The 23,081-nt window shown below is 36.5% G+C and overlaps 2 protein-coding genes across 2 annotated transcripts in view; one reads left to right on the top strand and one right to left on the bottom strand.

Moving 5' to 3' along the window:
- Positions 1–6,560, bottom strand: part of Txndc16 (thioredoxin domain containing 16) — a 98,274-nt gene extending 91,714 nt beyond the window's left edge. The window contains exon 1 of the mRNA XM_026411039.2: positions 6,365–6,560. The gene's annotated coding sequence lies outside the window, so the exon portion shown is untranslated. The remainder of the gene's footprint in view (positions 1–6,364) is intronic.
- Positions 6,561–7,247: 687 nt separating this feature from the next.
- Gpr137c (G protein-coupled receptor 137C) overlaps positions 7,248–23,081 on the top strand; it is a 46,094-nt gene continuing 30,260 nt past the window's right edge. Inside the window, exon 1 of the mRNA XM_026411032.2 lies at positions 7,248–7,691. Within this exon, the coding sequence (XP_026266817.2) occupies positions 7,248–7,691 (444 nt within the window). The remainder of the gene's footprint in view (positions 7,692–23,081) is intronic.

Genomic DNA, 23,081 nt, shown 5'->3' with positions numbered 1-23,081 from the left:
TTTTTTCAATAAAGAATAAAATGATAAAAAATGTAAAACCCCTAATAAACTGAATACAGTCATTCAATATTATCAGTAAGTACATATATTCCTCATAGTGTACAAGTATTTCTAAAAAAAGGAGCTAATAATTAATGGGTTACTTCCTAGAGCTAGTTTATACCAGTGAACAAATTTGCTAGTAATTTTTTAGTAATAAGTCAAGTGTTCAAAAACTCAAAGTAAAATGATGAATAAGAACTGTGAGAGGCATATAAAAATGTAATTTTCGTGACATAATTAAAAGGTATCCTGACATTAAAATTGATCATGCATTATTGTCATTTTAAACCACCCTATTTTATAGCCACTTTACATTAATGGGGATGTTTTAAAATAGGTCATCCACTATTTTCTTTACATTCTGGAGGGAAATACATTCCTACTGCTAAGGAAATAATTATTTAACATTCATTACTATATGAAATAACTATAATCTGTAAAACAATAGGTAAGATCACAACTGAAAGATTCAATATCATTTTTCCTGTCCTTGAGATTATAATTCATTGTTTTAACACTAAATTGGACATTTTAACACTGAATTGGAGATTATACATGTGAATGTACTGTGCACTTGGTCCATTATAGACATTGGTGATTATCCTTACCTAATTTTAGACATAAGAATTCAGTAGTAATTTCTGCAATTTGTTTCGATTTTTAAATAAGTTTGATTATTTTAAAAATGACTTAAAGCAGAGAATATAGCATGGATCAGCTTTAACCAAAACCATAATAATAAGAGTGAGAAGGTAGGAGACAGAAAGGGAGCACACAGGGTGAGATAAAGGGATGAAAGAGCACTAAATCTATCTTTCACAAGATCAAAACCATATTTATTGGAAAAAGGAAAGTCAATGTCAAAACAATGACCAGTTAAAGGTAACTATCTCTAAACAAGAAGTAACTGGGGGCATGGGTAGATACCAAGGGAACTTTTGAAGCCTTAGAGTACTATCCCTTTGAATAGTGTTCACTTTCATTTTGTCTTAAAAAGTTATCAACCATGTGTAATCAAATCTCCCATACCTTCTACTCATATTAATCCAATCTACCCTCTCAAGCCACAGAAGAGTAAACATTATCGCATGCATAAAAAAATAAAATGCACTTTCCCAGAAACATGCTCTTCTCATTAAAAGATCTTTAAAGAGGAGGAAATGTGCATGGGGAAAGAGAATCCCAGCAAGAACAGAATAAAGACAAAGATACAGAACATATTTGGTTGTTGTTTTTGTTTTTGTTTTTGTTTTCTCTTGTCAGGGTACTGGAGAATGAATCCAGGGATGCTTTACCACTGAGCCACATCCCTACCCCTTTTTTATTTTCTATTTTGAAACAGGATCTCACTAAATTGCTTAGGGTCTCAGTAATTGGCTGAGGCTGACTTGAACCTGGGATCCTCTTGCTTCAGTTTCCCCATTTGCTGGGATTATAGGCATGCGCCATTCCCCTGGTTATAGAAGCTATTCATGAGGTTTTTTCCTTTAGTAATTAGAAAAGGAAATAGAAAACAATAGTTAATGCCTCAAAAATTAAAGAACCTTGGGACAGGGGATTCAGCTCAAGGGTGAGCACTTGCCTAGCACGTGTGAGGTCCTACATTCCTTCCCCAGCACTGAAAAAAACAAAAACAAAACAAAACAAGAACCTAAAAAAAAAAAAAGTAATGAGTACCTTTAAAGAAATGTGACCTTGTTTCTTTGATATGGTAGATCATTAATACAATTCCAGTTCCCATGTATAAGGTAGGGCTCACTTAGCTCCCTCTTCCCTCCATTTCCGGTGAAGCTATTAACAGTCATCGTGTGATCAAAAAAATGCAAGGAGAAGTCATTTCTCCTTTAGGCAACAGTTTTAGGAGAATTCACTGAACAACAGTTTTTATTTCCCTCTGTCATGGTCACTAGAAATGATTAAATGGTAGCTGTTCTGTCAGTTTGAGCTTAACATAGAGAACTCCTAGCTTATATGTAGTGAGCATGTGACATAGGGAAGAAATAAACCTATTGCTTTAAGCCATGGAGATTTGAGAAGGAGTTGTTGCAGCACATGCTAATCTATCATCATTGGTATGCAAACCAGAAGCGAGATGTTGCCTTCACAAAAAAAAAAAAAAAAAAATCCCAAAACACTGGCTCGGAGTCCAAGTGAACACAAACTATTCTGGACCTACTCAAGGAAACATTTATCTAATACTGGTGCTCAGATCAAGTTAGCCATGTGGCAAATATTTGATAAAACCATTGCTACAATCATTTGGAGGTGATGTGTATTTAATGAATTTACAATTAACATGCACCTTGGTTTCTGTGGCTAATGAATTTGTTTACTGCACTAAGAAAAGAGGCTGAAAGACAGAAAATAAATACTATGTGATGGTCACTGTTGGTCATATTTAACGAGGTATTAAAAGATAATTGGAGAAGCCTCATTCAAGAGTCCGGCTATTCACAACCAAAAATAATCTTGAGCCCCCAACCTTCTATGGTCATCAAAGCATGCTGAACAAATTGCTCAACCACAGAAAGAGCCATATTGTCCAAAGCCAATCTCAGATGTGGCCAAGGATAATAAAAATGGCAGGCCTCTCATAGGGCAAAGCCAAAGACCATGAAGAACTATGCTCTAGGACATGTGCAGAATAAGAACTATTTGTTAATGATCTACAATAATGAGATAAATACAGAAATCCAGTGTGTTTAGAAGTTTTTCTAGAAATTTCACAGAGAATCTTGTATCTGTTGACTAATAATAAATTTCAAACTGGTTTTGATATTTACTTTACTTGTCCTACAGCTTATTTTTATTGTTTGCCAAATATTCAAACTACACTCAATTAAAAAAAAAAAAACTGCCCATAGAATGTAGGGAAGAAGTCAAGATCGCTGGCAACATCTGCAAATTACTACCATCTACAGTCTGGTATATGTTTTCCATTCTTCCCCTCTCCATATGGGAACTTATCTGTCCCTACATTACCCTATGCATTCAACATATGGATTAGGGGACAGATAACTCATGTCTAGACCAGATAAAGAAATTATCACTATTGGGCATTACTTAGAAATCCTGGACTTTAATTGTGACACGTGACCGGATGAGATTTTTGGTTTATCTCCACTGGGAAGAAATCAACTGCGTATGGGATGTAAAAGATGTGTGGACTGAACATCGGACTGTCCAAATGTTTCCAGTTCTCTATACATGCTAAACTTATACCTCCCTGAGTTAGGTACAGCCATGACTTAATTTAGTCACTGAAATGCAAAAAATGACATATAGCTTCTGGAAAATTCAAAGAGTCGATATACATGTGTCAAGCATGATATGTTTTCCCTCTGCTATGATGATTGGTAATACTCAAAATGAGGCCTTCTCTATCAACTCAAGTCCCAGAAATAAAACAAAATGAAGCAAAACTCCCAGCTGACTCATTGTGAACGTAAAACAAAGTTTACTTAAATCCCTAAAGTTTTGGAGGTGTTATCACAATATAACCTGCCTATTTTTACACCTGGTCTAAATAACAAGTAAGAGGAAAGTGACTTGAACGCAAAACACCCATTCTAAATTTCAAAGAATTCACAGGAAGTTGACCCATTTCCACTATAGGAAGATTCTAAAAGTAAAGATACTTCTTCAAAATGAAACTATTACCACAACAGGTGCCAAAGGCAAAATAAAGAAGTCACAAGTAAGTATTTGTTACAGAACGCTTGACAACACAACACACATACACCTCCAAACTTTCAGCCTGGAAGGGTCTTTAATTCTTCAGTATAATAATCCTATAAGCAGTAATCAGAGGTCATAAAAAGATATAACTTTAGTCTTACCCCTAAACTCTAAATAAGTATGCATGCAAAGGTGATCTAAAAGATGGAAAGAATGACTGACTTGAAACTAAGACAATAACAAGCACTATAAGAATGGGTCAGTGAGGCTACAGTACAAAAAGAGCTAAAGCTTGCACACACAAAAAAATAAGCAAATGACAACATGAGGGGTTTTTGTTGTTGTTTTGGGGGTTTTTGTTGTTTTGGAGGGGTGTTTCTTTCTTTGGTTCGGCAATAGAATATTAATTAAGTCACCACAGAGCTTAAAACAGGAAGTACTTCAAGTGAAAGTCATAAACCCTGCCTTCCTGTGGGGAGGCAGACGCAAATCTGCCTCTATGTGCTCCTTAGGCCGGTAGAACAGCTGGTAGTCCTCCTTTAGCTAAATCAGTCCCATTGTGGTATTGGGTCTGATGTACAGTTAATATACAGTTCTGCTTTTAAAGAGTAATCTGCCCTATCAGTAGTACAATATTCAACCTTTGTGCATTTGAATACATTTAAATTTTAGAATACCTGGCAGTAAGCTTTTCTAGGGGATCCTTGATGAGTTTCCCCTTTATAGGACTAAAGTTCCATTGTGATTAACCATAAAATCAATTGCTTACCCTGTCAAGAAAAAAATGTAGCTAGCAACTATAACTATTAAATAAATTATATCAAGATCTGTGTGCACTATTCTCTGGGAAAAGACACATTCCATATTTTGCAACAAATGGGGCATATAATGCTTACAAAATTCCTATAAAAACATTCTGTCAAAAAATAGCTTACTTACAGTTTAATGCTGCTACTGAAGAACAGAATCTGCTCACTGCACCAGCCTCTAATAAAATGTTGATTAAATCTCAACAGTTTATTATTTAATAAATCCAAGGACCCAAAGGAAGCAATAAAAGCAGTTGACATTTTGCCAGAGTCCTTCTAAGCAGGTAGAAAGAAAATCCTGTATTTTTACCCCCATATTCTTCACCCAAAAAAGGGAGAAAGAAAGAAAAAATGTGTCCATACTTACTCTCACACAAGGAGAAAAAGAGTTTCACAAGCAAATTCATGTGAGTACAAACTGGATGTTTTTTTATTACCATTTTGAGCAGAGAATAGAGGAGAAAAAGGAAAAAAAAAAAAAACCTCTTCCTGGACTTAAATTCATACTTCATTGATCATGGAAGATGCACAAATAGGGCATGCTGAAGAACAAATGGTAATCTTGATTTTGACAAATGCTTAAAATGACATAACTGATTTTGTGCTTAAGTACACAACTGCAATCAATTACCTCACTCCTGTCATGAGCATTCTATCACCTGTTTTATGGCTACCCTAACCACATTCTGTAAGAATCAATTCTGCTGATTCTCTTAATTTCCAAATAATATAGGTTCCTTCTTCAAAGTATTGATGTTGGATCAGGCCTGTTAACTTCTTTCATTAAGTTGTACCCTACTGTACCCTACACTGGTCAACAGGCTCCACTGAATTTTCATCTGAGAATGTCTACATAATAGTATCAGGCACACTCATCCATCATTTTGTCATTATACCTAGAAAGAACCCACACGGCAGCAGTACCTAGCGCCTGGTGAACTACTAGCCCAGAATCTGGAGTACAAAACAGACTTTAAAGTCCCTCCCTGTGGACCACTTACTTGGGCAAAAAGAGAGCAACGCTCTTTCTGGGCAAAGCATAGGACAAAGAGTAGTGAGGAAAGACTGTTTTGATTGCTTCAGTAAAGGTAACAGTACCTTTTACAAGGTTACTGAATGTGTGATGTGCTGTTCGTTCCAAAAACATAAATTATTTCCTCTTAATCTCTCACCACTTTGTTCCCTTTATTTCCAAACACACAAAAAATCAATAAATATTATGTGTGGAATATGTTGGAAAAACTATTTCTCGTTTATACATAAGCCGTAACATAACATTTATTTTGTAGCTTTCTCAGTCCTAGGAATAGCGCCACCATCTCCTATATTCAAGAATAAGGCTTCAACACAAGTGGGATTTAAGAAGCAGGCTATTCTCCTTCCCTTCTAGACAATCATTAGTTTTGATTCTGCCCCCCCACCCCCGCAAATTTATACCTGAGGCATCTTCCCAAATTTTCTTTCAAAGAACAACCTTCTCCTACTCACAGATGGCTTCGACATTCCTCTGATCCTACCACCATTCGTTATTAAAGGACGTTTCCAAAGGAAGGGGGTCTTTTAACGCAAGAGTTTCAGTTCACCCGTCACATCATCCCACCCACACATCCCGGTTTCTTACAGCTCACACAACAAAAAAAAAATAAAAAAATAAAATGTCCTTCAGAAAGGTCCGGGTGAGGCCCCTCCGTGTCCCAGAAGCAGTAGTGCTAACTCAGAGTTTAGCGGTGCAGCCCCTGCTAGAGGAAAGCCGCCAGGTTTGAATACCCATTTCTGCAGACAGGAAAAAAAAAAAAAAATAGAACCATATCTGAAGGACACGCGCTGCCACCTACCTGCCTGAGACCTGTATACATATATATAATGCAAGACCTGCGGGGATGGACCCGAACCAAACCCACGGACGAGGGTTCCTGCCTCCTGAGACCAAGTTGGAGGCAGAAGGCGGGACAGCAGCCGGCTTTCCAGGAGGCCGGCCACAGCTACGCCTACCTGTGAGGACGTACGGCCCGCACCCTCCCCGCCTGTGGCCGCCACCCTCTCGGCGGAATCGGTCACCGGAGCAAAAAAAAAAAAAAAAAAAAAAAATCACCCGAGGCTCCTCCTTCTCCTCGTGCTTCTTACGTAAAGGACTCCCTAGCCAATGGCAGGCGCAGAGGGCGGAGCGAGAGACACCCCAAGTGACAGACGACAACCGAGTCCTCCCGCCGGCGCGAGCCGGCGATGCAGTTGCTGGGCCAATCAGCAGTATGGGTAGGGAGTGGAGCGGGGGCAGAAATCGGGGAAACTGGACGCCCAATCGGATCTCAAGACCTCGGAGTGACGGGTTCTAAGGCCCATGGCCTTTCGAGCGCGGCGCTTGGGGGGCGTGCCTGCCTGGACCAATCGGTGCTAGCCCACGGTGCGGAGCGAGCGCCTCAAATGCTCGGGTTTCTCAGCTGATTGTCTCCAGCCGAGAGTTGTTTTTTGCAGCTACGGAGCCGAGCCGCAGCAGGAGGAGCCGAGACCCCCGGGGGGGGGGGGGGCGGAGAAGAAAAGGCGGGGTAGGGGGGGAGCCGCGGCTGCTCTGCGCGGGGCTCCGGGTCCTGTCACGGCGCTTCCTGGGGTTGGAGGCTGGGGTGGGTGGGGGGTAAGAGGGCAAGCCTTCTCCCCATCGACGGCGGCCCGGAGTCCGGCCCCTTCCTTCCCGCGCACCCTCGCCTGTCCCCCAACCCCCTCATGAGGGTGTCAGTGCCGGGTCCGGCGGCGGCCGTCGCCCCCACTGCCGGCCGCGAACCCTCGACGCCCGGCGCGGGCAGCGGAGGCGGAGGCGCCGTCGCTGCTGCCTCTGGCGCCGCGGTGCCGGGCTCCGTGCAGCTGGCGCTGAGCGTCCTGCACGCCCTGCTCTACGCCGCGCTCTTCGCCTTTGCCTACCTGCAGCTGTGGCGGCTGCTCCTGTATCGCCAGCGGCGGCTGAGTTACCAGAGCCTCTGCCTCTTCCTCTGTCTCCTGTGGGCAGCGCTCAGGACCACCCTCTTCTCCGCCGCCTTCTCGCTCAGCGGTTCGCTGCCCCTGCTCCGGCCGCCCGCTCACCTGCACTTCTTCCCCCACTGGCTGCTCTACTGCTTCCCCTCCTGTCTCCAGTTCTCCACGCTCTGTCTCCTCAACCTCTACCTGGCGGAGGTAAGGCGGGAGGACCGACTTGCGGGAGCCTAGGCGGTGAGCGGAGCCGCCCCATCAACTCCCGCCGAGGGCCGGCGGCTGGGGGGCGGGGGAACAGTGAGAGGCGGACTCGAGACCAGCCTGGGTAAATTGAGGCACCCCTGGAGTGTGCGCCAGTGTTTTCGCCCTAAACTTAAGCATCTGGTTGATTCGATTACTGAAGGGTTTGGCAGAGTGTGAGTAAGAGAATGTGTGTTCTGTCAACTTAAAAACAGCAGGACAACCCCTTTTGTTCAGTGTTCTGGCCCTGTAAGGTAAGGGGTTGGTGGCAGCAACAAAGTAGCAACGCCAGAAGTAGCAGCTCCAGTACCTCCGCTGAAGCTGGACTGTGTTGAGGGAGGTTGGATGCTGAGGTAGCAGCAGCTCTGCTGAAGCTGGACCTCTGCCAGCCATTACGTCACCAGGCAGAGCTGTTCCTCTGCTATTGTTGCTGCGTTTCTTTTATTAGAAGCTTATATTCCCTCCTGCATCTCCTTTCCTGTGGCTCAATAAGGCTCACACAAATTCTGATCGATCGTTCCCAGCAGGGTTAACCATCAATAACCAATGCTGCAGGTCAGTCTAAGGACCTCCATAAAGCCCTTAATGTTTGCTCCAGGTGCTTCATGCTTTGGTAATTTATCCTACCTCTTACAGTATAGCTTTTTTTGGAGCAAATTAAGAAAGAAAATACTCCTTAACTTGTGCCTATTGCAGAAACAAGCCACCAAACTGTTTTTGCAATAACTTGCTTAATTGCTGGAACCTAATCACACCCCCTTTCTCTTTTATGGGGAATTGCTGATTGAATTGCATTGTTCTGCAGCGCTTGAGTATTTGACCCATTTCAAACAGGTTTGGGAGTTTAAGGTTGTCAATCATATGTGTCAGCTAGTGGTATTTAAGCCACAGTATTTTGGGAACTGCCCTAAAATGCCCCCCCCTTCCCTCCAAAGAAAAGCTTGAGGAGGGGAGGAACAAAGTGACATCATATGCTTAATACTGACTAATATAGAACAATATTGGTCTATGCAGCTAATCCTCTCAAAGGCTTTTGGAGGTGATGAGAATTAACATAATTCCTAGCAAAAGCAAAAAAAGAAAAACATTTGAGGCAGATTAGGTGTTTACATTTCCTTCATAAATCAACTCTTTTCTCCCTTAATAATAAACAATACATACTTTTAAAATCACGCACATAACTTGAGCTATTTAGCACACGAAAAACAACAGTTAGGTAAGAAAATTAATTTAACTTTAATTCTTTTTCATCTCAATTTTTTGGCAGACCAAGCAGTGTAATGACAAAAACCCAAACAGCAAGAAGCAGAAATAAAAACAATGAGTAATCATTAATCAAATGATCATGCTATAATCATGTCACTTATTTGAGGATGTTCTAATCTTCTAGTTGTTTAAGCTGTTTTAACACTTGATAGAAATTTGAGTTTCTGATAGGCTGTTAGTGACTTCTCATCACTGTAAGCCTTATGTAGTGTCAGATACAATTAATTTACCTGAAAGTGACTAGCAGTTCACATGCTGTGAGCATTCAGATAACTTGTTTTCCCCCATATATTTTGACTTACAAAATCATATTCACGGTTCATTGTAAAATAGTTGGCATTTCTTTAATGGCTAAGCACTCTATACTTGAGATATATACCATAAAATGCATAATTTAAATGTACAGTTAAATTTCACACATGTATACACCCATGTTACCACCACCCAGAATATAAAGCATCTCTAGTGCCCTAGAAGATTCCTTGTACTCTCTACCAGCTAGCTCCTCACTCCAAGATAAAGCAGCTAACATTATCACACTAGAAAAAGCATCAATATTTAAGCTCAGAATTCTAAAAAGTATGGTTTTACAGCATAAAATACACAAAGTATGTAGATCAGGTTTTCAGACATTTGATTAATATTCCAAGCTAGTAAGAAAGAATTTAAAGTCTAAAAATCTTCCTAGTAAACAATAATCTCATTGGTGTTGTGTACTTTTTTGAGACAGCAATAAAACACTATTGACCTAGAAAACATAATTTGGAAAGAAACTGAGCTAAAGTTTTTTCTTTTGTGGTGTCTCCTAATAACAATGTGAGTTGTCTACTTTTTTTTTGTAATCAAACAATTTTAGAACATGTAACGGTACTTAAGTATATTTTCAACATTTTGGAAATCCTATTTAAAAAGAGACATTTTAATCAGAAACATTTTTCCCTTTTAGAGAAAATCCAGAGGAACCTGAATTTTAAAGATTATTTTAATCCAGTTTTTAATATCAGTTCCACATAACTGGAAATGTACTTCCCATTGATCACTCTGAATTAATGAAGTTTCTTCGCAGTGAGTTTTTCATATTATAGCAAAGTGGTAGAGAAAGTCTGTTGGCCAATACAAAACTGATACTTGGTTATTTTTAACTCAAAGTCTTTTGTTTAGTATTTGTCATATTAAAAACAACTCTATTTTACTTTTGACTCTATTTAAAGCATTTGTTATACTTTTCTCACTAACTAAAAATATTTTAACTTTAAGGAATTAGGTATAAAAACTATGGATCAGCAAAAAACAGTAAAGCAACTATTACTACTTTGAACACATTTTGGTGGGTCTTCCAAAACTCAGGTTTTTGAATAGAACTGCCTAAACCACTCTTTCTCTTGGTGACTATATTTGGATGGAATTGAGATAAGAAGTGGCCCTTTCTGAAACAATTAGGTTTTTCAACTTTACCTCCTGGAAACAGACTGTTGGAAGGAAAGGGGAAAAAAAAGTACACTAATCTAAAACCACATTGAACTTTTTCTGGCAATATCAGTAGAACATGAATGTAACCAGACAAGGGTTTACACTCCTATAATTTCACAGGAAAAACTCTTCTGTATCTAAAGCAGATTATCTGATAAAACTGATGCTATCCACCATTAGGACATGTAAAAGGACTTAAAATGAGAGTTAGTACACTGTCTTTGGAGCATTGGAATGCAAGCCAAAATCAATGAGTTCATCTTTGAGGCTCATATTGACATTTTTTCTTGCAATTTTGTATTATGAATGCCAGTTGCTTAGTCAGGATAAAATACAGTGACTTAGTCATAATGGCTAAACACCTAGGAAAATTAAATTTAAAATCTTAACGCTTATATTCATTGATGATGTTATTGTTCCTTCCAATGGATAAGCTCTTCCAAATATTGATGACCCTTTAAATAACAAGAAAGTCAACTTACAGGTATGTTGGTTTTGTCATGTTTGGTGATTTCCCATAAAAAAAAAATATTTTCACTACCTAAAATGAAAATTCCTTGAGGATAAGAAGTTATTTTATATTTTTACTTTACAGCAACTAGAACAACAGTAAATATATTATTGAATGATCTAAAAATTTTAAAACCTAGAAAATATTTAGTCATCAAATGTGTGTGGATTTAATTATATTTTAATGAATATTTGAGGTGAATTATGGACTGTGAGGAATCTTTATATTTTCTGTCTCGAAGATTCCATATTATTAATGCTAAGATTCTCTTAGATTATCTTGGTTTGATTAAAGAGTTGTTTTTTTTTTATTACCGTGGGTAAAATCTCACTAGTGAAACTACTTTTTTAGAGTTTTGTTAAGCAAAAGTATTTTCATAACATGAAAAATGGCATATAATCATTAGAGTTTAGCTAATTTGGTTTCAACAAATTCTAAACAGAAAGGCTAAGTCTCAGAGTAGTACTATTCTCTGGAAATAGTGGCCAGGTTCAGTATTTGACTTTTATTTGTAACTGTGATTATAAACTTTTATCAGAATCTACTAAGGTGCATTTTTTCCACTAACTTAATCCTGTTTTTCTGAGACCAGAGTTTCTGATACATATCTTTTGCAGAAAACATCATAATGCCTTATGTTTTATGCATTTAATATTTTCAAAGCATTTTATAAATTTATCTTCATCTAACTCCTATGAAACAAAAAAGGGATATGATTTGTCCAGGGTCATATGGCTAACATGTACCAGATGTGAGACTACCGTATAGTTCCAATGCTGTAAAGTCTTGTCAAGTAAATCTTTCTATACCATGAAGTTTCCTGGGTATCATTAATTCTTTATTATTTAGTGCTGCTTCAACTTTCCCATTTTCACACTGTTTCAAGCCTTTTCCATTGTTTAGAAAACCTTTTATTCCCCACTGTGGTCCTCAGCATATGAACCTTACCTCCTATTTTAAAGAAATAGAAGCCAGAGCCATCTGTCTGACCAGATTCAGATAAATGCTTAACAGTGCTGCAGAGGGTATTTATCTTTTCTAATGCATGATTGAGCTGGGTAAGTAAAGAAATTCCTCAGAGCCAAAAACCACCACAAAAAAAAAAGTACAGAATGACAAAATACCACACAGATGTTTGTCTTAGGGTTGCAGTGGTTATCAACTGCTTCCTGTTAGCCCACAGCCCAAATTTTCATTTCATGTGCTGGGTGTATAGGCATGTGACATTAGAGGCCTGTACCTGGTGGTGAGGTCTAATGTGAGACCTCTTCCCCTTAGCATAAGTCCAGAATCCTTACAGTATACACCTTCAATTGATGAACTAGGAAAATAAGCAGATCTTCAGAGTTTGATAGTGGGATTTGGGCCTGTCTCTGCCTTGTATCTGGGTGCAAGGGGTAACAAATTGGGGAAAGAAAAGTCTTCCCTGAGAATGTATAAGAAGCTACTTATTGAGTAAGTTTAAAGCCAGAGTTCACATCAGTTCTGTGATTTTAGGGGTGGGTAGGTAGGCCCAACCTGAAAATGTGAAGTTATCCTTGCCTGGTAATAATCTCAAGCACCTAGAAGGAACAAATGTAAATCATCTGTGGAGGATTGTACTTTAAACCCACAATCCTGACAGATAAAATTCCAAGGAAAATAAGCCCAAAAAATCACACTGGGGAATCTTACCTACAAAGATGACAGATATCAGAATTATCAATCAAATGCATACAGGTTGAGCATTCCTAGTAAAAAATCTGGAATTGAAAATGCTCCAAAATCTGAAAATTTTTGAATACCATAGTGACACCACAAGTGGAAAATTCCAAGTGTGACCTAATGTGATGGGTTTCACTCAAAACCCAGGTACAACAGTTTATATAAAATTATCCTCAGGTCATGTGTATAAGGTATACATGAAACATAATTGAATTTTGTGTTTGGACCTGGATTCCATTCCCAAGATACATTATATATGTCAACATTCTTAAACCAAACAATTTGAAATTTATCTTGTCGCAAGCATTTTAGATAAAGGATAGTCAACATATAATATAAAATATTCACTTAAATGAATTAAGAATAAAACATTAAAATGTAAAACTAGCACACACCTGTAATCCCAGCCACTTGGGAGGCTAAGGCAGGAAGATCACAAGTTCAAGGCCAACCTCGGTAAATGAGCAAAAGCCCTAAGCCAATTAGCAAGACCCTATCTCCAAAAAAAAAAAAAAAAAAAAAAAAAGGGTTGGGGATGTGACTCAGTAGTTAAGAGACCCTGGGTTCAATACCCAGTACCAAAAAAAGTATCAATTTATACATTTGGTAATCTTCTGGGAATTGAACTCCGGGGCATTTAATCACTGAGCCACATCCCCAGTCCTTTTTTGTATTTTATTTAAGACTGGGTCTAACTGAGATGCTTAGGGCCTCACTAAGTTGCTGAGGATGGCTTTGATCCTCCTGCCCCAGCCTCCCAAACTGCTGGGATTACTGCCGAGTGCCACCGTGCCCAGCTAGAACTGAAATGTATGGCTAAACAAATTAAAGGTAATTAAAAAGATATTAGTGAACTAGAAGATCTTAAGGGGAAAAAAAAACCACTGAGTCTAGAGTATGAACAAGTGGTTAAGAGAGTAAGTCTAACATGTCTAATTGAAATTTCAGAGAAATTATTCAAAGGGATCAATGACTGAGAGTTAACCCAAATTTCACTTTAAAAAAAAAAATCCAAAGCAGGATAAATAATTAGAATAAAAATTTAAGACGCCACCAACCATATATTTTTAAAGTAAGCAGACACCACTAACAAAAGAATGAAAAGTACATGTTGGTACCTAAAATTCTACCTTCAATGAAACTATCAATCATAGGGATAAAATACATGGAGATAAAAATCGTTTAACTTAACACTCTCCAAAGAAATCCTGAAGAGTATGTGTCAGAAAGTTTTTTTTAAAGAGAGAGAGGAGAGAGAGAATTTTTTAATATATTTATTTTGTTTTTTAGTTTTTGGAGGACACAACATCTTTGTTTGTATGTGGTGCTGAGGATCGAACCAGGGCCGCACATGTGCCAGGCGAGCGCGCTACCGCTTGAGCCACATCCCCAGCCCAAGAAAGTTTTAAAATACAAGAAGGAAAATGGTATAAATAAATCTATACACCATAAATGTATGAGACAATTTCTAGATATAAAAATAAGAGAACCAAAGTCATATAAAATAGCATATAAACTAGGATTCTGGAGTACTGGGGTCAAAGCATTTTAAGTTCCTAGTGTTGCTTGGAGGATTGTTGACACATTGATTAAACTTCAGGTCAAATATGCTTTTCTATATTTTTATTGGTGAATTATAATTGTACCTAATGGTATTTGTTATATATTTGTACACACAATACAATAATATAATTTGGCCAATATCATTGCATATGCTTTTCAAATTAAAAAGTATATATAACTTTCAAACTACAGAGAGTTGAAAATTAGAGATAATAGGATGATAAAATTTATAAGAAGGTAACCAAAACAAAAAAACATTAAGCAAATATGATAAAAAAGTTTAAAAGAAAATATTCTTGGACTGGAGTTGTAGCTCAGTAGGTAGAGCACTTGCCTAAAACATGTGAGGCACTGGGTTCGATCCTCAGCACCACATAAAAATAAAATAAAGGTATGGTGTTCATCTACTATAAAAAAAATATTAAACAAAAAATATTCTTTGGTTCAGAGTGTGACTCATTGGTAGAGTGCTTGCCTAGCATGGATAAGGGGTTCAGTCCCCAGCACCACAAAAATTTCTAACTTCATGAACTTAATACTCCAATATAATGAAAATATTCATTTTAAAGCAAATTCAGCTGTATGCTATATACAAGAGACAATCCTAATACAAGCACCTAAGAAAGAGTAAAAAGCATAGTAAAATGGTATCATGCCCTGTTAACCAAAAGAAAGCAAAAATTAATAGAACTTAAAAGAGAAATCAAATGTAATGTTTTATTGGAACTTTTGACATATACCAATCAGACAAAATTGACAAGGAAATATAAAATGGCCATTTATAGAACAATTGTCTTACAATAGGGTATACTTTCTTTTTATTAATGCTAGAACATTTTTAGAAATTGACCCCATACTAGAATATTAAAGCAACACTCAAAGTTAGAAACAATGAGAACTACTTGGTGCATCTCAATGACTTAACAGCTGTGAGACCCAGGCATGTTTTGAATTCCTCTTTGTCTCTGAAACTGTGGATAACAATGCCGATCCCCATTGGATTATTATAAGAACTGAATTATCACAAAAAGACACTATGATAAACATTTCTCATGAATATGTATAAAAGTCCTTTGCAAATTTAATCAATAATCATTAAAAGAATATTACAACCAAATATATTTCATTCCAATAGTGCATTGTTGGCTTAACATTAAATCAATTGTGTATAAACCAGATTTGCCATGGAAGGGAGAAAATCATCTCAATAGATGTGGGGAAATTTTTAGGAAAAATTCAGTCATACTTTTTTAAAAATTAACTTCACAAATGAGGGAAATCTAATAAAGAGCATCAACACACACACCAAAACAAACCAAAAAACCCTACACCTAATGTTATACTTGATGAAGGATTGAAAGGTTACTAGGACAAGAATAAAGTGTTTCAGCACAGGGCTTGCTCTCATAGCCATTGCAATAAGGTTGGGGGAGGGGGGCAGGGGGCTTAAAAATTAGAGGGAAAAAGAAAGCGTCTCCATTTGTAGGTGACAACTGCTAAGGGCAAAACTCTTAATCTATAAGAACTAACAAGTGAATTGAGGAAGCTTATGGGATATGACTGGTTACAAATACAATTAGAAAATATAAAAATTCCACTTACAAATGCCAAAAATTAAAATACTTAGAAATAATGTAATAAAATATGTGTAAGATCTGATTTCTTTAATGAAATCTCTGACATTGAGAGAAATTGAAGGCCTATGTACATGGGAAAACGTACACTGGAAGATGTCTTATTTTTAAGATGTCACTTCTTCAATTTGACTTGTACCTGCAATCTATTAAAATCTCTAATATATGTGGAAATACAAAGGACTTAGAATAGCTGAAACAGTTTTGTAAAATATAATACCTGAATTTCAAGATTGGTTATAAGCTAAGGTGATCAAAACGGTGTAATATTGAGGGAAAGATAGACATATAGATCAATGGAGCAGAATGGAGGATCCAGAATTAGACATGTGTATATATAGAGAGAACTATATGGATAATTGAGTTTTTTCAAAGATGCCAAGGAAATTTAGTGAGGAAAATGAAGTTTTGTCAAAAATAGTATTCTTCAATGAAATTAATTCCCACCCACCGCAAAAAAAAGTATAACTGTTTACTCCAGTGAAAAACAAATGTAAAAAATGTAGCACTATCATTTATCAGTTCTGCTTAACTTGGTAAAGCTAATTGGGTAAATTATTTAACAACTTTGTGCCTATTACACTGATTATAAGAATGAGAATAATAATAGTACCTGATTCATAATATTAGGATTAATTTATATAAAAATCTTTAGAAGGATACTTGGCATATAATGTTGGTCATTAGCTATTACTAAATTTCAAAGAATTGGAATTCTGTAGACTATTCATAAAACATTCACCCCTAAGACATTAAGTTAGAATTCAGTAACAAAAATAGTTCGTGAAAGTTCAGAAGATTTTTAAAAACTTATGAACACAGATGAACAAATTGCAATAGAATTTAGAAAATAGAATATGATAAAATGTTACACATCAAAACAAATGAAACAGCTAAGTTGGCATGCAGAAATAAATTGAAAACCTTGAATCTTTATGTTAGACAAACATTTAACAACTTAAGTGACTAGTTATAAATACAATTATTATGTTAGAAAACAATAAGATAAACCTAAATGAAGCAGGAGAGGAGTTAAAATAGAAAATATACAATAAAGAAACTTGACAAAACCAGAAGCTACTTCATAGTGTTCTTTATAATCAAACTTCTTCAGAGGTGACCATGCACACATCACAGTTTTCTCACTTCTGACATTCTAATATCCCTTTGCCTTTCACTGTGCAAAATAATCTGTGGCTCACAATAATCTTCATGTTAACAAGTTTATTAGGTGTGTTTCAGTTCTCTAATTTCTCAGCAGCAAATATCTCCTCTTTCTCCTTATTTTTCCCTTACATTGTATGCTCTCCTGATTTTCCTACTATCATGCTAACTTCTCTTCAAGCTCATCTGCCTATGCTGTGCCATGAAAGGTTGACATTTCTAAAGACTTTAGCCTAGATCCACCCACTCTTTTTCCCAAGTGATTGAGTCCACATTCATGGCGTAATGCTACTTAAAAGTCAATGACTCACACACTTATCTGTGATTCTAACCCAGAGTGCTCCTCTGAGCTCTGGCTTTCTAGATGCTGTCTATTTGACATCCTCTCCAAAGATATCTGAAGCACATGGATTCAATATGTCCCAAACTGAACTCACGATCTTTTCTCCTTCCTTCCTACGCCACATTTATCTCTACCAAAACCTGGTTCCCCATTTCAATGACTGGCATTGCTCTCCACTTATTTACATGTTTCAGAAAACTATGAGTCATTTGATACTGCCCTCTCCCTCATACCTCACATTCACTCCATCCCCAAATCCTAACACCTTTAGTCCATTTCACATCACAACAGCTGATTCAAGCTACTGCCATCTATTGTGTAGTCCCTTTCAACTGTTGGGTCTGTGTTCTCTGACACCCCCCCCCCCCACACACACACACACACAGAGATCTATTTTCTACACTGTTGCCAGAGTTATTGCTTTTAAAAGCCCTATGCCTGGATTCCTCCATTGGCTCTATTTACTCTTTATGATAAAGGTAGTTTTATACATACCATAAGGCTGTTCATGGTTCCAGACTCACACTGTGTTCCTTGTTGCTCGTTACTTCAGCCACATTAAATGTTTTTTTAGTCTTTTGTACTTGCCCATTTTGTTCTTGGTAGTTAAGAGTGTCCTTTCCTTCTCTAGTGCTTAGTTAACCCCCTCAATTCGTGGGTGACTGTTCTTCAGGGATGCCTTAACCCATCTAGCCAAATTACAGACTGACAGAGTTTTATGCTTTTCTTCTTCATGTTATTTGCACAGTTGCTCTTTTATATTCGTGTGAACTTATTAGACCATAAGAATAGAAACTAAGTCTATTTTTGCTATATCCCAGTACCTAATTTAATAACTGACATGTATTAGCTGTTCATAAATATTTATTGAATGAAATTTTTGTTCAATGTATCCCAAATATTTTAAAGGAAAGTAATCTCTGAATATATAACTTCACAGCAGAATTTTTTCTACCCTTCTTTCCTTTTCCCATGTATCTATTTCCTTTTCTCAAAAAAAAAAAAATATATATATATAATTTTTTTTTTAAAACAGAAGGTCCCAAACTCAAATGCCTAGAGGGGCTCGATGCTACTGTCTAAGAACGAAGTTGTGGGGACTGAATCGGATCACATGTCTAAAGAGGAAAGCCACATTAATTCAGTTTCAGCTGCAGGACAACATTGCCTAATTATCTGATTATTCAAGAGAATTGAGAATTCAGAAATTTATATTTCTTAAAATGGGGAATCTAGGTTTTAATGACGTATTTCAACTATTGTTCCAACACTGTACAGTAATACTGGATAATACAAACTAAACATTTTTGTGGGTCATATGCAACCCATGGACTACTTATTTTGAATTTTTCTTCCTCTTTCCTCTGCTGCTATATTGTCTCCTTTAAAGGAATAAAACAAGTAAATAATTGTCTTTATGACCTTGATACAACTTAACTATATTTAATACTCATGTTAATTAAAATGAATGTCTAAGTAATCTATACCTTGTGGAAAAACTATCGTGTTCTGACCAAATATAAGAAAACACCATTATTATATATTTATTTTGAAGGAAATTTTGCATGCCAGTCACCTAGCACTGTTCTATATGTGATCAATGCATAATGACTTAAATAGTTAAGTAAATTCATGGTAAAAGAATTTAGAAGAAACATTTTCTTATTTACATTTCCCCCCAAAATCAGATTCTAACTTAGCAGCATGAAACTTTTCATCTAATTTGTTTAAAATAAAGAGAAACTTTTGAAAAGTAACTGTCCTTATACTGGGTGTGATGGTGCATGCCTGTAATCCCAGTGATTCGGGAAGCTGAGTCCGGAGGATCACAATTTCAAGACCAGTCTCAGCAACTTAGCAAGATTCTAAGCAACTTAGTGAGATCCTATCTCAAAATTTAAAAAAGGACTGGAGATATAGCTCAGTGGTACAGCTCCCCTGCATTCAATTCCCCAGTACCAAAAAACAAAATGGAAGTGTCCTTGTAATCTTACAATTTTAACTATGTTAAAAGGTTATTTTTAAGATAGTTATCAATAGTCCTGAACTAGAAGTCTAGGAACCTGAATTTCAGATCAAGTTATACTCTATTTGGCTAGTTGGTAGCTACCAAATCACTGCTTTTGGGGGCCAGTTGTTTAATTTATAATATCTAATTTTAATGATATCCAAACACATTTAATTCTAAAGGCTTAACACTAATAAATCAATCTTGAGAACTTTTATTAAAATTCTTCATTAATTAGTTCTGAGCTATAATATAGTGTCTGAACTCTCTGAGATTTGGATGCCATTAAAAAGCTATACACACGAGGTTAAAAGTAACCAAATTTTATTTGGGGATGAGTATCATCTGCTTTCTAGAATAAGATGTAGTTGGATATTTCAAACTTGAATATTTTCACAATTGAATTATAGCTGCCATTTGTCATTACTATATTTAATTTTTATTCTATAATTTGTTTTCTAGCCTCAGTCTCTGAGCATAAAAATGCCTAATAATAATAATGCCTTAGAATTGTGTGCTCCTTCCTCAGCTTCTATCTAAGACTGTCTAAGACTGCTGTTTTGATCATTTGGGCTGCTTTAAGATGATGTAGTGTATCTAAGGATAATATAAGCTTACACTCCTTTATGGCCTCACTTTTGACTCTTTCACTATCAGAAGCCCCCTCATACCCTTTCTCACTTTCTAAGGGATTCTATGAAAGAGAAAGTTCATTGTTGAGTGTTGAGGCTGAGTATCTAATTAGCATTTGTAAAAAAAAATGTATTCTGGAGAGAATGAAACATTTAACAGCAGAACAGATAGCAATAACAAGTCAGAATAGAAGGAACATAAATACTTAGCAGTAGCAGGAAATTCTTTTGCCCAAAGTAGAAAAGTGATATGATTACTTGCTAAGAACATTACACATTAGGCTAAACAGTTCTAGTGAGAGGCACCTACCTTCTAAACAAGTTGTAGATTTTTCAGGTTTTGTAAAACCAAGGCTGTAGGAATACAGTGAGTACATCAGAGAGGGAGGCATTGTATAGTTCACAACTTAAACTCCAGAGTCCTTTTCCTTAGACCCTTGCTAACTCACCTTGAGCAGATTACATCTCTGCAATATAATTTCACCATTTGCAAAATGGAGCTTATTGTGCCTACCTCATAGGGTTGTGAAGGTTAAGTAATATTTTTAAAATACTGAGAGTAGTAAGTACCAAAACCTAGTAAGACTCAAATATTAGCCACTGTTATTATTTTAGAGGAAAGGGGGGTACGAGAGCATTTCTTCTTTCTTACACATAAACTTCAGACAGTAGAACAGTCACTTTTACCAGTCTATGGTAATGTATGTGATATGTGATGCCCTCACTTCCTTCCTGTCTGATTAAGATTGGTCCTTAGATACTATCACCATTTTTCAGATGATTTACTGATGTAATGGATTTATACTAACCCACACTAGAAACCAGAAGATTTAGAAATCAGGTCTTTGGGCCACACTGATGCCTTTTCTGTCATACTATGGAATTAGCAGGTTTTAAGCTCATGTTAGTGATCATCATCACTACCTACATTTAGATTGTTATTGTCCTAAAGAAATCAAGGTGAAAAATCAGTAAGCAGCATTCTTCTGCCTGTTTCTCCCCTGGGATATTCTGTTACTACTTCTGTATACTTTCTGCCTTTTTTCTCCCCACCATTATCAGTTATGCTGATATTCTTCAATAAATCTGACTCCATATCCTTACAAAAAGCGATTCTGCCATCTTCCTAACTTAAGCATGAAAGGTTTATGAAAAATCAGTAATGCACAGTATTTAGTGTTAGAAAACTTTTTAAAGGACAGCATAATTTCAGCACAAATTCAGTTTAAATCAGTTTTTCAGGGAGTCTAAGTCTTTACTGAGATCCTCAGTTCAAACATAAGTTCTGTATATTCCTAAAGCATAGGCACATAGGCAGTCTCTGCCAAATACAAACAAAAAGTCCAAACTCCCAGAGAGAAATCAGGTATTCAATATAAGCTGTATTGTTTTTTCAAACTGTTTAGATACAGTGAAACACCCTGGTCACTTAGGAAATTATATAAAATCATTTTTAAGCAAGTTGAAAGAAAACAGACTAAGCAAAGAAAAGAAACTTAAGGGCTGGGGCTGTAGCTCAGTGGTGGAGTGCTTGCCTACCACACGTGAGGCACTGGGTTCAATCCTCAGCACCACATAAAAATAAATTAAATAAATAATTTAATTTATTTATTTAAATTATAACTCTATAACTACAAAAAAGTTTTAAACAGAAAAGAAACATAAATTTTTTAAGGTATTATAATATTAGGATCCTAAGAGAAGAAGATACTGTATGCTAGAAACAAGAACAGGCTGTTATAAAGAAAAACATTTAGAAACTAAAAATTCTTAAAAATTAAACATATGATAGACATTGAAAGAGAACTTGTAAATATAAGTATGGCTATTCAATTTATAGATAAAGTACCTTAGAAATCTCATATGTAGGCAGTGACAATTATAAGCTTAAGAGTGATGCACTACTCTCCTTAGGAACTTAAGCAATTGAGATGTAGATTGTGAATAACTGCATCTGGAAAAGTAAACTGTATTTGGATATGCCTGTTCACCGTGGGGAAGAGAGTATGTTTACCACAATTCATTTTTGAATGAATTCTAAATTTTACATATGTATTTTCTCCAGTAAAGTTTCTATTTCAAATCAACAAAACTGGGGAAATTAACCAAAATAAATTCCATAGAAAAGCATTCATTCTGTTACTATTTCAGCACTTCAAACAACATAGGCTACATGTCATGGGGGAAAATAAATGGTACACCTCCAGTGTAAATCTTCTGCTTTGTACATTCAAGCTGCTATAACAAAATACCCTGAACCAGGGTAGCATATATAAACAACAAAAAATTATTTCTTACTATCTATAAGTTAAAAGTCCAAAATACTAGTAGATTCAGTGTCTGGTGAAGACTCACTTGGTGGTTCATTAATAGTGTGTTCCCACCATGTCCTCACATGATGGAAGAAATGTGGGGTCTCTTTTATAAGGATGTTAAAGCCCCATTCATGAGAGCTCCATCCTCATAACTTAACTCCCTAAGGCCCCACCTCCCAATACCATCACCTTGGGGTTAATATTTCAATATAGTAATTTTGGGGAAACAACATTCAGACCATAGCAGCATCCTCAAGTTTTGAGATACTTGTATTAAAAAACTGACACACAAATACATTTGCTATACTTTCACCTTCTCTTTATTTGAGGAACTAAATAAGACCAAATACAGAAGTCTGCATTTTAAAATGGAAAAATAATTTTATATCTTTTATCTATGGATTAGTTATTACAAAATAAAACTGAGTATGTTAGTGATGACATTATTTTAAGTCATTAATTCAAAAATCCTAAATCAATATTTTCTAAATTAAAAGCCGCTAGTTTATATATGGGATAAAGGTAGGTTACATGATGAAAAACATTTTATATTCACTAATCCTTCTAATTCTTATACAAACAAATATTCTTATAAAGTGACCCATTTATTCAGTTTTTCTGGTGTGTTGAAATATGGTCCATTTGACATAAATTAACATCAAGTCATTTAAATATATGTTGTCTTTCTAAACTTAAAATCTGCATAAAGCATGTGTTTATTGTACTTCATGAGTTATTACC

The sequence above is a fragment of the Urocitellus parryii genome, chromosome 6 (assembly GCF_045843805.1).
Source record: "Urocitellus parryii isolate mUroPar1 chromosome 6, mUroPar1.hap1, whole genome shotgun sequence".
Classification (NCBI taxonomy): Eukaryota; Metazoa; Chordata; class Mammalia; order Rodentia; family Sciuridae; genus Urocitellus; species Urocitellus parryii.
This window is presented reverse-complemented; position numbering and strand designations above follow the sequence as displayed.